This window comes from Pinus tabuliformis, chromosome 3_1, assembly GCF_031772625.1.
Source record: "Pinus tabuliformis cultivar Carrire ecotype Pingquan chromosome 3_1, CPIR1, whole genome shotgun sequence".
NCBI lineage: Eukaryota > Viridiplantae > Streptophyta > Pinopsida > Pinales > Pinaceae > Pinus > Pinus tabuliformis.
This window is the reverse complement of record NC_142301.1, coordinates 836645894-836665447: the sequence shown is the minus strand read 5'-3', so window position 1 is coordinate 836665447 and position 19554 is coordinate 836645894. Positions and strand designations below refer to the sequence as shown.

Here is a 19554-nt window from a genome sequence, read left to right as displayed (position 1 = left end):
TTTCTTTCATACCCTACTACAACATATAGCAAAACGTAGAAACAATTCAAACAAATATAGATCTACAAGGCATCTAACAATTTTCAAAATTTATATGTTATATTTTCCTCCAAGGTTTCATACAAATCCTAGATTTTATACGAAAGAATCAGTCAAAACCAATCACAACTTAGTCATTAACATGACCAACTTCCACTAGGGTTAGTTACAAACCCTAGATTTTCAATCAAATATTAATCCCAACTAAAACTTAGATTTCAACAATCTTACACAAATCTCATATTGTCATCATACATCAAAGTTTTCTACTAAGGTTCAACTCCGAAACCCTAGAATTTCATTTTCACAATCTCAACAATCATTAAAAATAGATCTCAGATTGTTATATCACACATACTAGAGAATTTAACTAATACTAGGGTTTATCTGCAAAACCCTAGATTTCCAAATATCATTATCCTAGAATCTCAGACAAGGACTTATATCAAATCCTAAGACTTATGACCATCAATAACTAGGTCAACACATATATCTAGGAATTCATCAGTATATCATAAGCACATCATATGCCAAACATCATTAATACATTAGACATATACCTGACCTAGACCAAGCTAGGGTTTTGACCAAATGTACACATATATATACCTAGGGCTTCATTCCTAGGATCTTACTTTAAACACATAACAAAGGCTTTGCTTATAGGCTCCACCAAACCCTAAAGATCTAGGATTCGATAACATAGCAATGCAAACCCTACAATACTGAAATTTCAAAGGCTCGAGATTTCAAACTAACATCACTCAACCCTAACAAGTTAAGATTTCATGATCATACTGAAATCCCATGACATCATTAACAAGAACTTTTAAATAGCATTTCACAATAACCCTAAGCAGGCTAGGGTTTCACACATAGTCAGGATACCCTTAGGTTAGGATTTTTCCAGAGAGCCTGTCAAGGGTTCTATAAATTCAGTTAAGAATAAGAGTGGGGTAGATTTATCGAGTGATGAATCACCCAAAATAAGAATCAATATGATTCACTATAGATAGTCACAACGATGTTAGTAATAGATTGTCAAATGAATAAACATTTATTATAACGAAATCAATGTTTTAAAGCATAACTTTTGTTCCTTGACAAAACTTGCCTTGAGCGGTTCTCTTTCATACCCCTTGAGAATATAGCAGATGTTTTTCCTAATCAAGACAATAGAGGGAGAATGGTGATTAGTATTAATATAATAAAAACTAAATGAGTACCAAAAACTGAAAGGAAATGAGATACTTATCTATTAAACATGTTAAAACCTATAAAGTCTAAATATCAAAAATACAAAATAGAATAACTAAGACTAAAAGCAAAGGAATTAGTAGTGTAAGTCCCTTATGTCAAATTCTTCGGGTTTACTTTCTTTGGGTCTCCTTCAGCAATGTTGGCTTGATCTCTTTCTCTCTTCGTGTTTCTTGGATTGTCGAGGCAATCACCCCTGTAGTAACCCTTCTTATAACATTGATAACATTCTACCTTGGACATGTCAACTTTCTTCCTTGGTCCTTTCAATTTCTTTCCTTTATGTTGAGCAATGTAGGCATTTGATACTCCTTCAGGATTGGAAACTAATGAGATCCTTAATTCTTCCTAACTGCAGGCAATCCATAGTTCTTCAAAACTGAGAGCTTCCTTCCAACTATTAAGACCTGCAGCGAACGCACCCCAACTAGGTACCAATCTTAATAGAGCAGTGATCATGAGTTCTTTGTTTGGAACAAGTTCATCAATGGCCAAAAGATCATCCCTGATTCTTGTTATCTTCACAAAGAAGGAGGCCACAGTTTCTTCTTTAGTCATCTTTGTAATCCTTAGCTCATTCTTCAAACTTGCTACTTGACCAATGTTATTAATAGTGAATAGCTTTGACAAAGCTTCATACATTTCCTAAACAAGATTGATATTGGCTATGAATGGGACAAGGTTGTCATTTATTCCTTCTACCATTAGAGTCATGGCCACCAATTCTAATTCTCTGAATTTTACTTTGTCAACATCACTAGATTCATCTGTAGGCTTCTTTACTTTTCCTTTGACCAAGTCTAGTACCTTGTTCTTTTCAACGATGAGGTCAATCCTCTTCTTCCAAGACCTATAGTTTGATGCTCCTTCAAGTTTGTTCTCTCCCTTGATTGCTTTAGACGTCTTCCTTGAATATAGTAGATTCCTTCCCTGAGATAATCCTTTTGAATGATTCCCTAACCAAGTGCTTGAGACTGCCTTTTTCTTCCTTCTTCACCAAAGCCTTGATACCATCTTAGACAAATATGAAAGGAAAAAAGATTTTCTTATTCTTGATAATTACTTGGGATGTTTCTTGTTATTATGATTCTTTATATCTTCTTTCTTTTAGTTCATCAAGTAATTACCAAAGCAGCAGCACATAAAACAATAGACATCAAATGTAGGCACTATACCCAGGCAAAACCCCCCTTGAGAGGAAAACCTAGTCAAGAAATTCTTCCATTCAATAGTATTCTTTTGAGACTATTCGCCATAGACAAAGACCAGACCTTCCCTCCACACCAAGTCAACCTCCCAGATCTTCGACCCCTTTCTAGCAACTTTGACTATGCAGCAGCTTCCGACAACAGTGAAAACTGGAAGACTTCGATCTCCCAATCTAGGGAGCGAAACAGAGAGAGAGAGGCACCAAAACTTCAATTTTTTCCTTCTCCTTAGACTTCCCCAAACTCACACTTACTTTGGCTTCCCAGCAACAAACTTCACACTTTTTCCAGCTACAAGCGATATTGAACTTCTTGTGAGAGAGTGTGTTCCAAATGAATTCGATGTGTTTGTATTTATAGGCTCCATGTGAGGTCAAAGAGTGTCCTTAAGCCGACTTGATCTCTTTTAGGCCGACTTGGTGTGGAGGATACATAAATCATGTTTGACTCAATACTTAACCTTTTTACATTATTCAAAAGCCCAAGAAGGGTCTCTTTAAAAGTACAATGACTCTATTGACTCAGAATAAATCCTAGAAGTCTTCAATGGGGACTTTGACCTAAAACATGGTGACCCAAGCATGAAACCCATGCCTTAATAAGTCGCAATAATAATAAGAAAAATTATTTTCTTTATTCTTTTGACAAGTACATTACAAGATGACTCAAATACATTAAATGAAGACCAACCGTAGTTAAATTTTCCAACAACCTCAACCCTGTGACTTCGACCTGTAATCTTTGACCCTATAGTAGCTACAAAAACCCTAATCTTGGCACATGTCAATTCTTCAAGAAGTTTTCCTTCAAACAAGCCAAGGTCTCCAAAGTCAAACTAGACTAAATCAGAGTATTTGGCTTTCCTGCAATTCGGACTTGCAATTTTTGGCCTTCCTTGAAGTTGCAAAAACCCTAACCTTTGCATGTGTGAGAGAATAAGGCCCAAAACAAGGTTTCCTCCTCTTCCTTGATTTCTCCTTGCTTCCTAGATATTTGTTCTTCCTTTCTTCTTGCTTCTAGCTTCAGACCAAACTTGATTCTTGAGAGATCGAACTGGTGCTAAATGAGGTCGAAGCTACTTCTATTTATAGACTTTCCATGTGGTCGAATAGCCTCTTCTAGGCCGACTTGTCTATGTCAGGGCTCACTTGTGCTATGAGGCTTGTAGGAATTTCTAGACTCGTAATTAATATCTTTTACATGTTACAACTTGCCCAACAGGGTCCTATACAAATCATATAGACTCAAGAAAAATATTATTTTGGCATGACAAACCCAAGAAGCATGAAGAACATGATTTCCCTAGATGACCATCAAAAAGAAGCATGAAACCCATGCTTAAAAATAATAATTTTCTTTCTTCTTTTTCTTGTAACATAAAATATATGTAATGACTTGAGTACATTGACAATTATGAAGACCAAAACTAGTTACATTTTCCAACAAAGGTGAAGCAAAATCAAGGGCTATTTTTAAGGGTCACATGAAAAAGGTTAGTATTCTACATAATTCCAAGTGATTTTCAAGGGAACATAACTACTTTTTGAAGTGAAATGTTCAGGTGTTACAGGGAAAAACATCTCATTATTGGAAATGCTAAAGCGCCATATTTCTCCACACACAAGCTCAATGGCAAAATTTATGCCATCATAAAGTTTAAAATCAAGAATATCTTAGTGATCAAGGAACTACAAAATATTTTGTTGACCAAGTCTTCCTAAGGTGGGGTGTTGTGTCAATGCCCTCAACAATGGTTTTGTGATGATGGGGAGTGATAAAACATAACTTCCATTGATTGTGCAATAAAAAACAAAGTTGTGCCAATGGTGGTCCCCATGCTAATAAGGTCATTGTGATATCTTGCAAATACTCATGGTTCGTTGAGCTTAGGCAGCTTGTACTAGGCAAGGGGATGAGACAAGGTGCAAGCCCTGCGTACATTCGATTAAATAGATAACCCTCCCTCACGCTAGACCTAAAGTAATCCCACTTTGTAACAAAAGGAAAAAACATGAAAAAAGAAAGCATATGATGTTTCTAGTGGAGGAGACACAAGACCTAGAGAAAGTATGAAGGAACAAGAAGCTTATAATAAGGACAGGGAAGTGGTCTAAATATCGACTTATCATCCATTGCCCCGATCTAACAAGATGGCCAAGAAGAAAGAGGTGATCATCTTGAAGGCCTTCAACCAACACAAGGCACACAAACACCGTGATCTATATCCGAGAGCCTCTCATGAAGAGCAAAGCACCTCTAGTCAAGGTAGAGGAAAAGAAGTGGAGACAAAGGTAGGTCTCTAAACTTCCAAGTACATAAATCTCTTATTGATAAGCAAGCCTCCCGTAACTAATGAACATTTAAAGAAAGTTTTCTCAAGTTTCCAAAACAACTTCCATAGGTTGCATAGAGTGTAAACTTTAAAGCCATGTTTTCACTTTAAACTTTAGCCTCAAATGTTTATTCAATCAATCATCCAATAGTAGACTTCAACACAACCACTTATCCCTGTCATGAAGCTTATATTTGTAAATCTCCTAGACTTTTTCCATTTTCAATCCCTCCACTAGGGTCAAGGTGCCTATAAATCTAGCAAAATAAGAAGTGTATCAAGGATAAGGCTTTGGACTTTGCAAGAATAATTTATCAAGATTACTGAGCCATAACTTGGCCTTCGATTTTATGTAAAACTTAAGTGTCAAGAACCATGGAATCTTGACCAAAATTTCTATCCTACACGAACAAAGGCATCTCTAAGATGTAATGGTCATTGAAAGAAATACCAATCCTTAAGGACAAGTCTCTCCAAGGCAAAAAATGATTCATAGATTTCTAGGCTTTCCAAATTATTTGGACCTCGAAGTATGTTTTGATTTTCAGCATGGCAAGAGTGGTGATGAGGAACTAGAAATTACACCCTTGTCAAAGCTTTCAAACTAGAGCGCCTCCCCAAGATATATAGTTTATTAACAACACCTTCCAAGCTTATTTTTTTCCTTTCAATGCTCAAATCACCCATATAGCATAGAAAACTTGAGAATGTGTGTGTATTTTAATACACTTGTACCACTCCATTCATTGATTGTACAACACATCTCCCAGTAAACTCTATCAAATCATTGATCACCATAGTCATTGACCCAAAGAAAACTCCATTGATTCTTTTATTTCTTTTTATACGCCTTCATAGAAGGAACCCAACATGAGGAATAATCCACAAGGGTGGCATCCAAAACTTTAGTGCAAATTTGGAGACTTGACATTAAGGCCAATTGTTTGATAATTCATTTTTCAATTTTCTTCTAAACTCTTTCCACAACCATCTCTCAAAGCTCTTTAGGAGAAGCTTGGAAGGCAAAGGGTGTGCCAAGAAATTTGAAGATTTGACTTCATTGGATCTGCGACCATTCATGTGTTGAGAAATCTAGGGAAGCTAGATAAGGTGATTTCTCTTACTTTGATAATTGCTTGTGATGTTCTTTTACTTAATTTGATGTACTTGTTATTAGCTAGCTTCTTCTTTCACTTTATTATTGTGTTCTTTATCATCAAACAGCTACCAAACAATAAATATCAAAGAGACAAGAGGACACAAAATGTAGACTACTAGTCAAGGCCAAAACCTCTCCTCTTGAGAAGAAAACCCACAAGAATTCTTCTCTACTTATAGAGTGTTCAGATGATGAATTCCAAGACCTATGACCCTTGACCAAGACCTCTCCAATACCAAGTCAACCTTCCTTATTGATAGCTTTCCTTACACAGCTTACAGCAACAAACTTTGACCTTCTAGCAACTTCTCTAGCGACTTCGACCCCAACAACTTCAACCCCTACAACTTCGACCCTAGCAACAATTTTTGCAACTTTGATCTAGCAACTTCAGAATTTTTGTTGCACATGAGAGAGAGAGAGAGAGAGACCCAAAAACTTTGACTCTAGCTTCCTTCTTGACCTTCACTTGCCTTAACACTTCTTCTTTTTTGGATCAAATTTCTTCTCTTGCTTCTTCATATCTCTTGGATGTATGCTTCAAATGATGTTGACTGCCTGTTATATATAGGCTTCCTAGGGGTATGAATTGCCTCCATGAGATCGACTTGATCTTGGAGGGTCTTTTGACACAATTTTAACTCAAATAAATTATTTTGACTTGTTACAAGATGCCCAAATAGGGTCTTTGCATAGGACAATGACTTCTTTGACTTCTTGACTCAATGACAAAAGCTAGAACCACTCAATGGGTTGCTTGACCTATAAATAAAATAATCTTGAGCATGAAACCCACGCTATAAAACAATAATAATAATATTTCTTTTTCCCTTTACATAAAATCATGATTACATTAGACATTATGAAGACCGAACCTAGTTACACATTTGAATAGTAACAGATAAGGGCTACTTTGATGAGTAATAAAGGGAATTTGAGAAGAGTTAAAATCTTGCATATGGGTGAAAGGGAAGATGATGCAACAGGGTTTGTATTAACAAAAAGATTGTATTAAACATCAGATCAGCAATGAGGGTGCTAGCAGTAAGGTCCGTTTTGCAGACAATGATGACTAAAGGACTGTCCCAGGTTTTTAATAATAGTATAAACCCAAGGGTTCTCTATCCTCTAGCATTAGTTGCTGTGTGTGGGAATATGCAGCATTCTTTAGATCGAAGTTCATTCTCCATGTGAGGAAACTTATACAAATACAATTACAGTTCGTCTATGTGCACAAAGGATGGCCACCATAATTTTTCAAGTTTTATTATATTCGAGGAAAAATCTCACCACAAGAGACCCAACCTTATGCTACTTAAATCTTATTGTGGCCCCACACGCAAAGCATGAAGGGATCAAGGTATAGACAAGGGCCTGAGAATTCAGCCTTGAATAGAAAAGCAAGAGAGATACCCAACAGCACAGTAGAGGTAGAGGCATCAATCTCTCCAAACGCAAGACCACATATACAATTATTTCTAAACAAGGAAGACCCATCACTAAGGATCAAATAAAAAAATAAGAAAGAGCACAACCATGACCTATTCCTAGAACCAGCTTTTCGTGACTTTAATGTCACAGAAGATGGTTGGTTGATTGCTAATTTTTACCTCATTTCATCTTATTTATCAAAACTACGTAGAACTACTATCCCTTACAGGGACTAGTAGGGCTTTGAGGATTCGACTTCAAAAGGGCTTTAGGGATTCCACCTCAAAAGTAGATCATCTCTTGCTGAAATAAAATATTTTAGTCTGTTTTTGCTCGCTTCTTTTCTCCATTTTTGTTGTTTTGTGATAATTTTTAACTTAGATATATTTCTCTTGAGAGATGTGCCAACCACTCAATCAGCTTACCCCCTAGATATCAATTTGATCTTCAGTTCAATGTACCAATTTTTAATCATTTGTGGACATCAATCAAATTTCCTCTTCAACTGAACAGGTCAACAAAATGTAATTCTGACTTAAATTCATGTTCAGAGATTCCAAATTTAAATTGCACAAAACATGTAAAAGTTTTTGGAAAGGGAATGCCTAGAAACATTACCCCCAACAAATGGGAAGTTGAGGGAAATGTGGTATATTAAAAACATACAAAAACTATAGAGATATATATATATTTTTTAAATACCACATTATCCTGCAAGAAAATAAGAATAATACACATAACGACATTTTAGAAAGAGACGAATGTCTATACTAACACTCATAGATGATTACATGATGCAAAGTCCCATAGTTTAGTGATTTTGATTAATGCCAATACCATACCCTCATACATGATAGAATCCATTGGAAATGCTGCAACCCTGCCAATCCTGAAATCCCAAGGACTGTTAAATCTGCTAAATTCTGAATGGGGTATGAAATTCTACTTTCTCCATATTAAGTCTGGTAAAGTTGGAACCACTCCCAAACATCATGACACAACTAATGGTGATGCTAAAAATGTATGTAAAAGGATCGAAAATATAAGATAAAGGAGAATGTAAACTTTCACTTAAAAAATTTAATATTACAATTATAATTACCAAGGTGGCAAACTGCTCAAATCGCAATCCCATATCTCTGTTTTGTATTAAATGCTCACCAGCACAAACAAGATGATATTTTCGCTATGGGTCCCGCACCCTCATGAGCACTTAAGCTGGGCACAGAAACTTCCAAGAAAGTGCTCAAAACATCCCTAGAAAAGGCTAAAACATCTTGGAAATGTCGCTGGGCATACCATACGACATTCCCAAAGGCAATATTGTCCTATGGGTCCCACAGCCCTCTCAGGCACTTAGGTGGGCCAGGAAACTTCCAAGAAAGTGCCCAAAACATCACTAGAAAGGGGCAAAAAACCTTGGAAACACTTAGGTGGGCCCAGAATCTTCCAAAAAATGCCCAAGAAGTTTTGAGCACTTTCTTGGTAGTTTTTGGGCCCACCTAAGTGCTCAAGAAGGGTGTGAGACCCATACAAAAATATCACCCTGTCCATGCCAATGACTTTTTTGAGATAAAAGTTTAAAACAAAGAGAGGGGATTGTATTTGGAGGATTTTCTAGATTTGGGAATATCATACAGTGTGGCCAACAGCATTTACAATGTGTTCCATACACGTTTTGGCATTTCCAGGCTGTTCCATACCGGTTTTGGCATTTCCAAGCGTTTTGAGTGCTGGGACATGGCCAAACTGAGTGTTCCCTATAACTTGGTTCCAAATTTTATAGTGTACTCCATTCTGCAACTGCGTATAATTAATAGCAGAGAGACTCAAACCAACCAAGCCTCTAGAATGCCAAACAGTTTCCATGATTTACAGCCACCTTTAAATAACTTTAAGCCTGTTTTCTTAGGTATATGTTGTCACTTTCAATTTGATAAAGGATTACCATGATTACTTACTGGAAAAAAAAAATTACAGTTGATATTTCTAGTAACTAGAGAAACTCCATCCCATATAAATTTAATAAGGTCTTCTGCATTTTTCTATTAAAAATTTTATAAGATACATGAAATTCCGGCTAGTCTGGAATCTAAATCATTTCCATCAGAGTTACTAATTGTAAAGCTTTTATCACATAGAATAGTATTTTAGTTCCAATCTCAGCTCTAAATACCAATTCAGCTAATCAAAAATCGCTAACAGAACTCATAAACAATGAACATCAATGCTCTAGTCTCACAAGCCTATCCAATGAACGTGTCAATCCTCACAGAGTACAGCAGTAACAAGCTCACAATTGAACAAGACAAAAAGCAATTGCATGGATTTCTTTCCTTCCCATCGGAAGAAGCATGTTTAGGTAATGTCATTCTAACATGGGAAAGAAAAAGTTACATATATAATTTTTTAAAAATCAAAACTTTTACAACTGGACACAGTGTTTTCTTATACAACAACTTTTTGAGGATTTAGTACGTTCATGGGCATCACATGAAACAGATTATAAAGAGAATATTAAAATAAAAAATTATGACTAAATAAACGTACAATATAGAAAACTGAAATATATATATATATATAGAGAGAGAGAGAGAGAGAGACATGCTATCCTAGTTGAACCAATGAAAATATTCAAGTTCAATTCAATTTTAGAATATCTGAGATATCCAAATATAATACCTGTAATATCTGTATTGAAAAAGGGGGCGTGGTCGGCGACGCCATGTGCTCAGAGGCACATCCTCCCTGCAAAAGATAACAAATTTTATTTAGGAACAAAGTGTGAAGTAAATTTTATCTTGAATTCTAAAGAAAAAGGAAACCATTATCTAAAATATCTAAAGTCAACTGTAAAATAAAATAATTAGGATTTTCATCAAAAAAGGGGAAAAATTATTGGGAAGTCATTTAACACATTTAGAAACAATGCCCACACATAAAAAACTATGAAACTGGTAAACAGATAAGCCCTTAAGTACTTCTCTATGAACATGAACATTATCCAAGGTTACTAAAAGCAACTGTGTGAATTGGATATATAACTTGTGAATTTGCAAAATTGCAAATGATGGGATTCATCAAGATCAATATTCAAGGTTATTAAACAGCATGTCTAAGTTGGATGTAAGAGTGGTTAGTTTGCAAACTGTAAGATGTTGGGATACAGAGTAAGCTATTCTTGTAGAAAGCGGACCCTCTTTCTGGTTACAAATCTGATAAGAATCCTGCAGAAACTCCGTGCATGAACAGAGTTCTGCTATGATCCCAGATCAATATATGGTGGTACAATGCCATTAAGGGTTTTCCCAGTTCTGAATAGACCCAGATAATAAAAAATTCAATCAATATTCTAGATTAATTGGAACTTTCTATATCAGAGAGAAGTCTGTTACAAGATTAGACAGCTTCATTGGATTCATCATGATTAGGGTTTCCAAACAAATAGTGAAATGCATGACATGTAAATCAAAATAATGGAAACAGTATAAATAATAAATTTCATCATGAAAGTAGAGATAAATCAATCAAACATGACATCATCAATGTTCCACCAAGTTTCTGAGATGGGGGTGCACAGGAACAGGGAAACACATCCAAAGGACAAGTGGAGACACTCCCCAAATTTTAGGGAACACCATGCAAAATGTTGACATCCCCAACATAGCGGGGCCATCCAAAATCCTTAAAAAAATATATATATGAGAAACAATTACAAATAAAAAACATGAACAATGAAAGACGAATAAATATTCACATTTCCTTTGGGGTCTTGAAATATTTTTGCTTTTAAAAAAGTAAATTAAAATTTTCTATGGGAAATGGGCAAAATTTGTGGGCAGATGTTTTCTACATTCCCCTTTACTCGCTGGGGAATGTTTCCTACACCTACCTTTCAGGGAAAGGCAGGGAGATGTAGAGGGGAATGTTTCCTACATCCCCCTTTTAGGGAAACACAGGGAGATGTAGAGGTGGATGTCTATGAGTCCCCATTGTCATAGAAGGGATACCAAGAGTCACCCATAAAAGAGAAACGTCCCCCTTTCTTGGGAAACATCCCCCTCTACATCTCCCCGAGTTTCCCTAAAAGGGAGATGTAGGAAAAATCCCCCAGCAAGTACCTTCATCACAAAAACTTGGGATGCATGGGGGGCACACCCCCACCATGGTGAGCATGTCTTTGTATTGCACTGGATAGAATAATATTCTCAAGACAACATCTTCAAAAGTTCTTTTCAGAGGAGTATCTGTCAGGTCAAGCATAAGATGCATTACAAATTCATCCCATTTCCATATTTCTCATAGGACCTGTTACCCCTCAAAATGCATGTGCACTTTTAGATACTCCTTCCACTAGATTGAGCACCAGTAAGAAGGAAGCATGCAGCATTTCCATTGGATCCCTGAAATTAAAGATTTTATTGCATCATTATTAACCCTTTGTAGTCATCATGACAGAATAGAGATTCTATCAGTGAGCTGTATGAGAGAACAATGAGCTTGTTCCATATATGTAAAAGCAGTAAGGGCACCTCATTCATTGGAATTTACTAGGAGGCACCCTCAAGAATGGAAGGAGAACCTTGGTTGATACACACACAAAACTAAAGGATGAATACTACATTCCAGAACTGACATCCCCTAGCCAAATCAAGGTATTGAATGTGTTGTGCAATAGAGCAGACAGTAAATAGGCAGTAGAACAACTAGCAAAAGCTATGACGGATCTTCAGGATGTAGAAATGAAACGAAATGTTTTAGGAAACTGAAGATTGTACACTCAGTAAACTTGAACTTGAAGCAAGTCTACTAGGAATGGTATTTGTAACGGAGAACCTTTCAACAGACAATGTTCACAGTTCATGCATAAAGAGCTGGTAACAAGAAACAAGTGAAAGAAAGCAATCACATATATTACATTAGGATGTGGTGTAGAAAAAATTACTTTTGATTTCAGTAAACTAAGGCGTTTCAAGTAGAGATTATTGGAGATACACTGGATGCATTACAAAACATGATTGAGGACTATGGATCAATGTTATACAGTACACTCAAGAATCAATAGGTGTGTAATGCTGGAGAATAGACAAGGGTGGTTACAGTTATCATCTCCATCAATAAGACTGTTAAAATCTCTTTATTGTTCCCAGATTAACAGCAAGCATCTTGGATCAAACTGTTAAAAGCATCCCCTTTAATAAAAGCAATCAAGTTCTCTATGGATGTGAAGCCAGTCAATGATATCTAATAAAGATTTCATGTATTTTATTTTTCCAATCTGGTTCATTGAATCCAGTTCGATTTGGTTCCAGTTTGAAACCTGGTTAGAGAGATGGGCCAGTTCAAAACCCCGGTTCTGGTTTTTAAAACTATGGGTGCAACATATCATCCAATAGGATGCAACAACCTCATCATAGGGGTGCCACATCACCTCCAATGGATGTTTGGGCATCTCATCATGGGTGGCAAATCATCGTAAGGTTCAACATCCTCCAAAAGCATGGAACAGCCTCAATCAAGCGTGAAAGAAGACTTATCAACATCCTCCAAAAGCATGGAACAACCTCAATCAAGCGTGAAAGAAGACTTATCAACATCCTCCAAAGGACCCAAGGCTCATGCCCTCATCATGTCCATGCAAGACATGTTATCCAAGGAGGGGCTCCAAGTGCCCAAGTGTGACCATCCATAGCATATACACAAGTCAATGCATCATAAAAGGTGAATTATGGTAGGGGTGGCAGATGCAAGGGGAAGGGGGAGGTGGCAGTGATTTATCGCCCTAGAGGAATAATAGACACAAACTTCTCTTGAAGTCTTCAACATGCCTCCAGCAACCAAGCAGAGGCTTGTTACCCACTCAAGTGGATAATCCCTAGGCGAAAAAATTTATCCTCTTTGATTGACCAGCCAGCCAACATCCTATTATGATCCACAAATAGCTTGACTTCAAAGCTCTCCACTTATGCTTCGGTCAGTGAATTCTCCCATCTAACATACTCCTTGAAGGAAGGTGGGTCATCTATCAAAAGGTATACAAACCATTTTTGTAATCATGTGTTTTCATTTGGTTAAGGGCATTCTAATATGGATCACAAGTGGAGTTGGATGATTGACCGCTTTTGATTGTGTCCTTGTTCCCATGCCTCATCTAGGAGGCTATCCCTTGCCCCTAGTCCAATGTGACCCTCCCTAAGGCCTTTTCTTTGCATTGTTCAGGATAGACATGAATAGGAGGCACTGATTCATCTACCATGAATCATGCCCAAGGTAATCCATACTTGCCACTTTTCATCTGTCCTTGTATCCACTTCCATTCTTTGGGTTGATTGTCATTTCTCACTGGTACTAGCACCCTTTATCCACATCTCTAAGTCAAGGCCTGAAATATTGCCCTAAGAGGTTGATGCAGCTGAAAGAAAGATAAAAGCATATATAGCCACAAATGAAAGAAAAATGAAAAAGGTGACTGGGACTAATAGTAATTACAAGAGAAAAAGCCTAGCCTAAACTCTAACTCCCTCATTAGCCATCACCCAATTCTTAAGCATAGCATGCGCTCTCTAAATCAAAGGAACTTATAATGTCCCAACACTAATGAACGATAAATGATGACATCTTTATGGGGTATTGAAAAAGCATGAAGCAATCTGACATAAAATCATAAAGAAAGAAAATAAAATAAAAAAGAAAGAAAAAGCACACCAAAGAGGTGGAAAACTAGGACGAGGAAAGGAGTAACTTGGGTCTCCACTATTGCTCCCTCTTATCATCATTACACTCAAAATCTTCTTTCAGCTTTTTACCACTAAGGTAGTGCCATTTTCCTTAAGGTCTTTCTCATTGCATGTACACATTTATCAGATGCACTAGTGTATTGATAGGCCTACTTAGGAATTGTCCTTCCTCTTGGGGCTCGAAGCACCTAATAGGGATAATTATATAATCCAATGTTTTAAAACTCCGAATCCGACTCCGACTCCAAAAAAAGTTTCTTCATAGACTTTCTTTTTCAATTCTTTGCCTTCCGGTTTGTTAGACCAATTGCTTTGATTCCATTCATCATTGGAAAACATCTTTTGCAAGTTTCTATGTTGGGAAAGCATAGATTGCAATGTCAAAAAATGAGTAGCAAATCTAGTGATGGCAGGCCTAATAATATCCTTGTCCCCAATGTGTTTCCTCATGAGGCTCAAAATCAATGAATGATTGTAGATAAATTTTGTTATGCTTTTGGCATGATCTACAGTGTTTTTGACCCAATCTATTTTTCCAATATCCTCAAGCATGAGGTCTATGCAATGTGCAGCACATGGGGTCCAAAAGATGGTCTTGTGTTTTTTCTCTAACAGTTTACTAGCAAGAACATAGTTAGAGGCATTATCTGTGATGACTTGAACAACATTAGCCACCCCCACCTCCTCAACAACCTCATCCAATAGCTGAAACAACAAGTGGCCATCTTTTACCTTATCAGATGCATCAACTGATTTTAAAAACATGGTTCCCCGTGGGCAGAAGACAAGAAAGTTTATGATGGTATGGTTTCTTTGATCAGTCCATCCATCTGACATGATGGTACATCCTGTTCTTGCCCATGAGTCCTTGAACTCTTTCAAATACTCATTAATGGATTGAATTTCTTTCTGCAAATGATACCCCCTTAGCTCATGCATGGTAGGGCCTTTGAAGCCTTTTCCAGCAGCATGTATGGCATCAAACATAGGCTCATAATATGGTGAACAGGAAGCATTGAAGGGGATATCAGCATCATAGCACCATCTAGCTATGTACTCACAAGAAATCTCCCTCAATTCTTTCTTCCAATGGTCATCTAAAGTGGGTTGCATTTGAATTTTACTAGCTTGAGGACCATGTGCATCTGATGGAGAGGAGGGAGTGAAATAACTTTTGATAGTCATATCACCTTTTTTCATTCTACCCTTTCCCTTATCTTGAACAGAACCAAAATATGGAGGAACATATCAGAAAGGGTTGGATGCATCAATATGAGGGATAGAGGAAGAACACCCAAAATCATAATGGGGGTTGGTAGCCATCATTTTTTGTATCTCCCTCTTCCTCCCAATTTCAGCCTCTAACTCTTTGCCTAGTCTTATCTTCTTTAAACTTCTCAAAGCTGGCTAACAATTGCTTCTTAATCTCCCCAATCTCTGGTGAGGCACATGGAGTAATTTGGCCTCTAATCCTCGCCAAGTGTTGTTTCAGTCTATTAATGTCCCCAGGACCTTCCTTAATTTTCCTATGGCAAAATTTGCAATGCATTTTACTATCAACCATTTCAGCATATGCCCGAGCAGGATCTCTTGCTCTAGGTGCCATTTTTTGACTAGGAAATGAAAGCAAACAATCTAAAAATGAAAAAAAAAAAACATTGATTCAATGTTCATTTCTTTGACAAAAAACACTCTCTAAGCTTTCTAGATATGCACCTAAAATTTAATAAGCAAAACAGATTTGTAGAGGTGAAAAAAATACCTCCAGGCACAAACTGCCTCCTCAAGCTTGCTCCAAGAATCAGCTCCTCAATGCTGCTCCAAATGGCTGCCCAAGAAGCTCCTCACTCCAACTATAATGCTTGCCCAAGACTCCTCACTACTGCTCCAAAAACAAGCTCAAGAACTGCTCTCAAAGAAGTTCTCACTCAAATGCATGAGATGGTTGTGAGAGAATGAGAGCATTTGAGTGTGTTAAATAGGTTTGGGAGGGGGAAATGGACCCCAAATAACATTTAACTAATTCATAAAACACATTGGAGTCCAAACCAATCAGCGAACACTTCAAAATTTCATTAAAAAATGACAAATCGTTGTTTTGATGGGGTTACGGGCCACTGGTTATCACTCAGCCGAGTCAATACGGAAACGGCCGAGTTGGCCGAGTCAACCATGACTTGGCCTCCTAAACCGTTTCCTCCACCGAGTCACAATTCTGGGCAATGAAACGGATCAACTCGGCCGTTTCCGTTTCGAATCGGCTGAATCTTAAAACATTGATATAATCATCCCTAACACAAGTGTGGTAGCTTGCTTACAGATCATCAACTAGAAAGACATTTGAAGGCAAGACTTGTGTGAAGCTAAGTTACCGGAAACGGCTCCTTGACTGGCCAAAACGCCGTTTTCCGTTTCTGATACGTTTTCAGCCCAGAAACGGCAAAAAAACGGCTGAAATACGTTTTTGTTGCTTCCAATACGTTTCCGATTTTTTAAAGCCGTTTTTCAGGCGTTTTGATGGGAAAACCCTCCCGTTTCAAGAAAAACGATACGGTTCAGCCATTTCTGATACGTATTCATCAAATCGTAAAACGTTCCAGCAAATTGTAAAACGTTTTTAAAAAAAATCAATACGTTTCACGCTGATAACTTGGGCGCCTGCCGGGAACAGATTTTATAGATTTCCGAATCCCGATTTAGCGTTTTACGTTTTGAAGACTTGAAGTTATTTTTTAAGTTTAAACGATTCATTCTAAACCCTAAACGACAAGAGTTGAGTTCGTTGCCGCCGAGTTTGCTGCCGCCGCTGAGTTCGTTGGATCACTGTAACAGTGTAACAGCTTTCAAGTTTCAGACTTCAGCCCTTATTCACGCCGCACGGGAGATTACTTACTGCTGTAGCGGCTAGCCTGTTACTTCATAATACATATCACGTGAGATTTTCATTTCAGTCTTCAGATTACTTACAGTCTTACTGCTGTTGATTCGTTGAAATGTAATACGTATGTTACATTGTTTACATTTAGATTCTATGTTAGTATGTAACGTTAACCCGGAACCGTAACGGTGTAAGTTGTAATACTAATCAGTACCAATATTCCTTTAAAAGAGGACGAAGTCTTGTGTAGTTGACTGTTGAATGCTCATGTTTGACGTCATAGCCCTCTGGATCTAGAATCATATCATTTACAACAATTCCAGAGTCCTGTTTCTCATTTCCATTATCAGTAATATGTTTTGAAGTACGAGAATGTGTATAAAAATTATCCGTTATATCCCCTAATTTCTGATGTTGTTCCTCTGTCTCTAAACTTTCTTTACTTACTGATTCCTCGAATTCTTCTGTTTGTCCACTTACTTTTTCTATCAAGGATGAGATAGTTTCTGGTATATGGGACACTTGAACTTTGTCAAGGGGAAATTCACCAGACAGAAGCTGCAACCCAGCTTTCTTTGCTAATCGTCCTAATTTATCTTGACTCAGTTCTGATCCTGAGTTGTCCTGCTTTAGAAAATAATTGAGAATTTGATCACGACTGCTCACTACACTGCCATCAATCTTGCGATGAACAATCTGGATTCTGAATTCCACCTTCAGCCGTTTTGAGTCAAAAACTGATAACTGTTTTTTTTTTCCTTTTTAAATCACTTAAAAATGAATTTTAGTGGGTCCAAGCCTCAAGGCCAAAGATAAGCCACACACGGGCAGTATATGGCCCCACCGAAAATAGGAAACACAAGGGCTCCTTATGGCCCCACCAGTGAGAAAATACACCTTTAAGTTTAAACTTTAAACTTTTGACCTGAAAAACCTTGCTTTCTTCTGAATTCAGCCATTTCAGCAATTCAGGGGACTGAAGAACTTGCATTTGCACATCCCCTGACCTGTGCACTGTGCACATGGATGGCCATAAAAAGCCACACTGTAGTGGATATAATAAGTTAATAACACATGTATTAAATTGCATTATAGATGCATTGTAATAGGTTAGCCTAAGATTGGATGCCCAAGTAAAAACACTGACCACTCTCCCAAAAGTCAAATGCATCAACGTAAGATACATTATTATGATTATTTATAGAACTGCTCTCCCATAAACTACTCCTGTGTGCCAAGCATATACCATGGTCCATAATCTCTTACCATGCATCAACGATATCCCACAATCTGTAGCCTTCACATTGCACAATAGGCTGCAAACAAGCCTTTAGGCTTTATTGCATCAACTCAGAAAATGATTAAGAGATTTCTGTTGTACAATGTATATTCATCATCACACTTATGCAAAGCACAATCAGCCTCAAGTTTCAACGGTGAACCAATTTCAATTTCTAGTTCAAACTGGCATAAGAACATAATGGCCATTTATCTACAGATGGGCATAAGATAGAAACTGTGTTAGCTGTGGATTGCTGGCCTGGACTGATAGAAAAAAAAATCAAGCATATTACGTCTAGAAGTAGAAAAACTTTGTGTGAAGATCAACTTGAAGATCTGTATCAATCACTTCTAGAAGTAGAAGAACAACAGGAGAAAAGAATCCTAGCATGTTGTTCATGCTATTGAGAATTAGCTTAACTATTGCTCATGAAGAAAGGTATACACTGTTACAAATTAAATGTGATTGCAGAGTATATGAATGAATTGCGAAGATACTGCAGATAAATTTCAGACTTCTGTTTATAAATTGCATTCTATATAGTTGCATTACAAATTTTCTGGGGACTGTTGCAAGCCCCAGTGAGAATTACAGTCAAGAAATTGGGCAGGGAATTAAGAAAAGTTTTGAGTTCATTACCCCACTGGCCAAGGAAAGCTATCACTATGTTGAGACCTAGCCAAACAAGAGAAATCTAAAGTCTTGAAAGTTGAAACTTGAATCATGAATGTTATAGTGATTGTTAATGATGATGGCAATGTTGAAAACTTGAATGTTTATGCCATATGGCATATGTTGAAACTTTGAAAGTTGAATCTTGAATTGATGATGATGAATCATGAATCATGATAGATCATAGATGATAATTTAGATTCTGCAATATGAATGGTAATATGAATTTTTTATTTTTAATATATATATATATATATATATTTATATATATTTATTATGTGCCGTTTCCTGCCGTATCGTATCCAGATTTTTTGAAAATTTGCCGTATCCGTTTCAAACCCCGTACCCGTATCCGTTCCCGTATCCGTTTTCTGGTAACTTAGGGAGGATGTTTAGCCTAGCATGAGAGCACTTGTGACCTTGCACCCCTAGCATTGCCCCTTAAAAAGCCTCCACATGGATGTATGGCCTCTTCCACACCACCAAATGCCAAAAATGCTAAGCCAATAGGTAAGTTCATTTGCAAGATTGAAGATGTGCCCCAAAGGACCCAAGACGC

General features: G+C 37.2%; 1 protein-coding gene across 4 annotated transcripts in view; it reads right to left on the bottom strand.

Annotated features, from left to right (window-relative positions):
- LOC149190093 (uncharacterized) overlaps window positions 1-19554 on the bottom strand; it is a 230443-nt gene that overhangs the window by 128111 nt on the left and 82778 nt on the right. For all 4 annotated transcript variants that reach the window (XM_089412035.1, XM_089412032.1, XM_089412030.1 and 1 more), the window contains exon 6: window positions 10109-10174. In XM_089412035.1, coding sequence (XP_089268161.1) covers window positions 10109-10174 — 66 coding nt within the window. The remainder of the gene's footprint in view (window positions 1-10108; window positions 10175-19554) is intronic.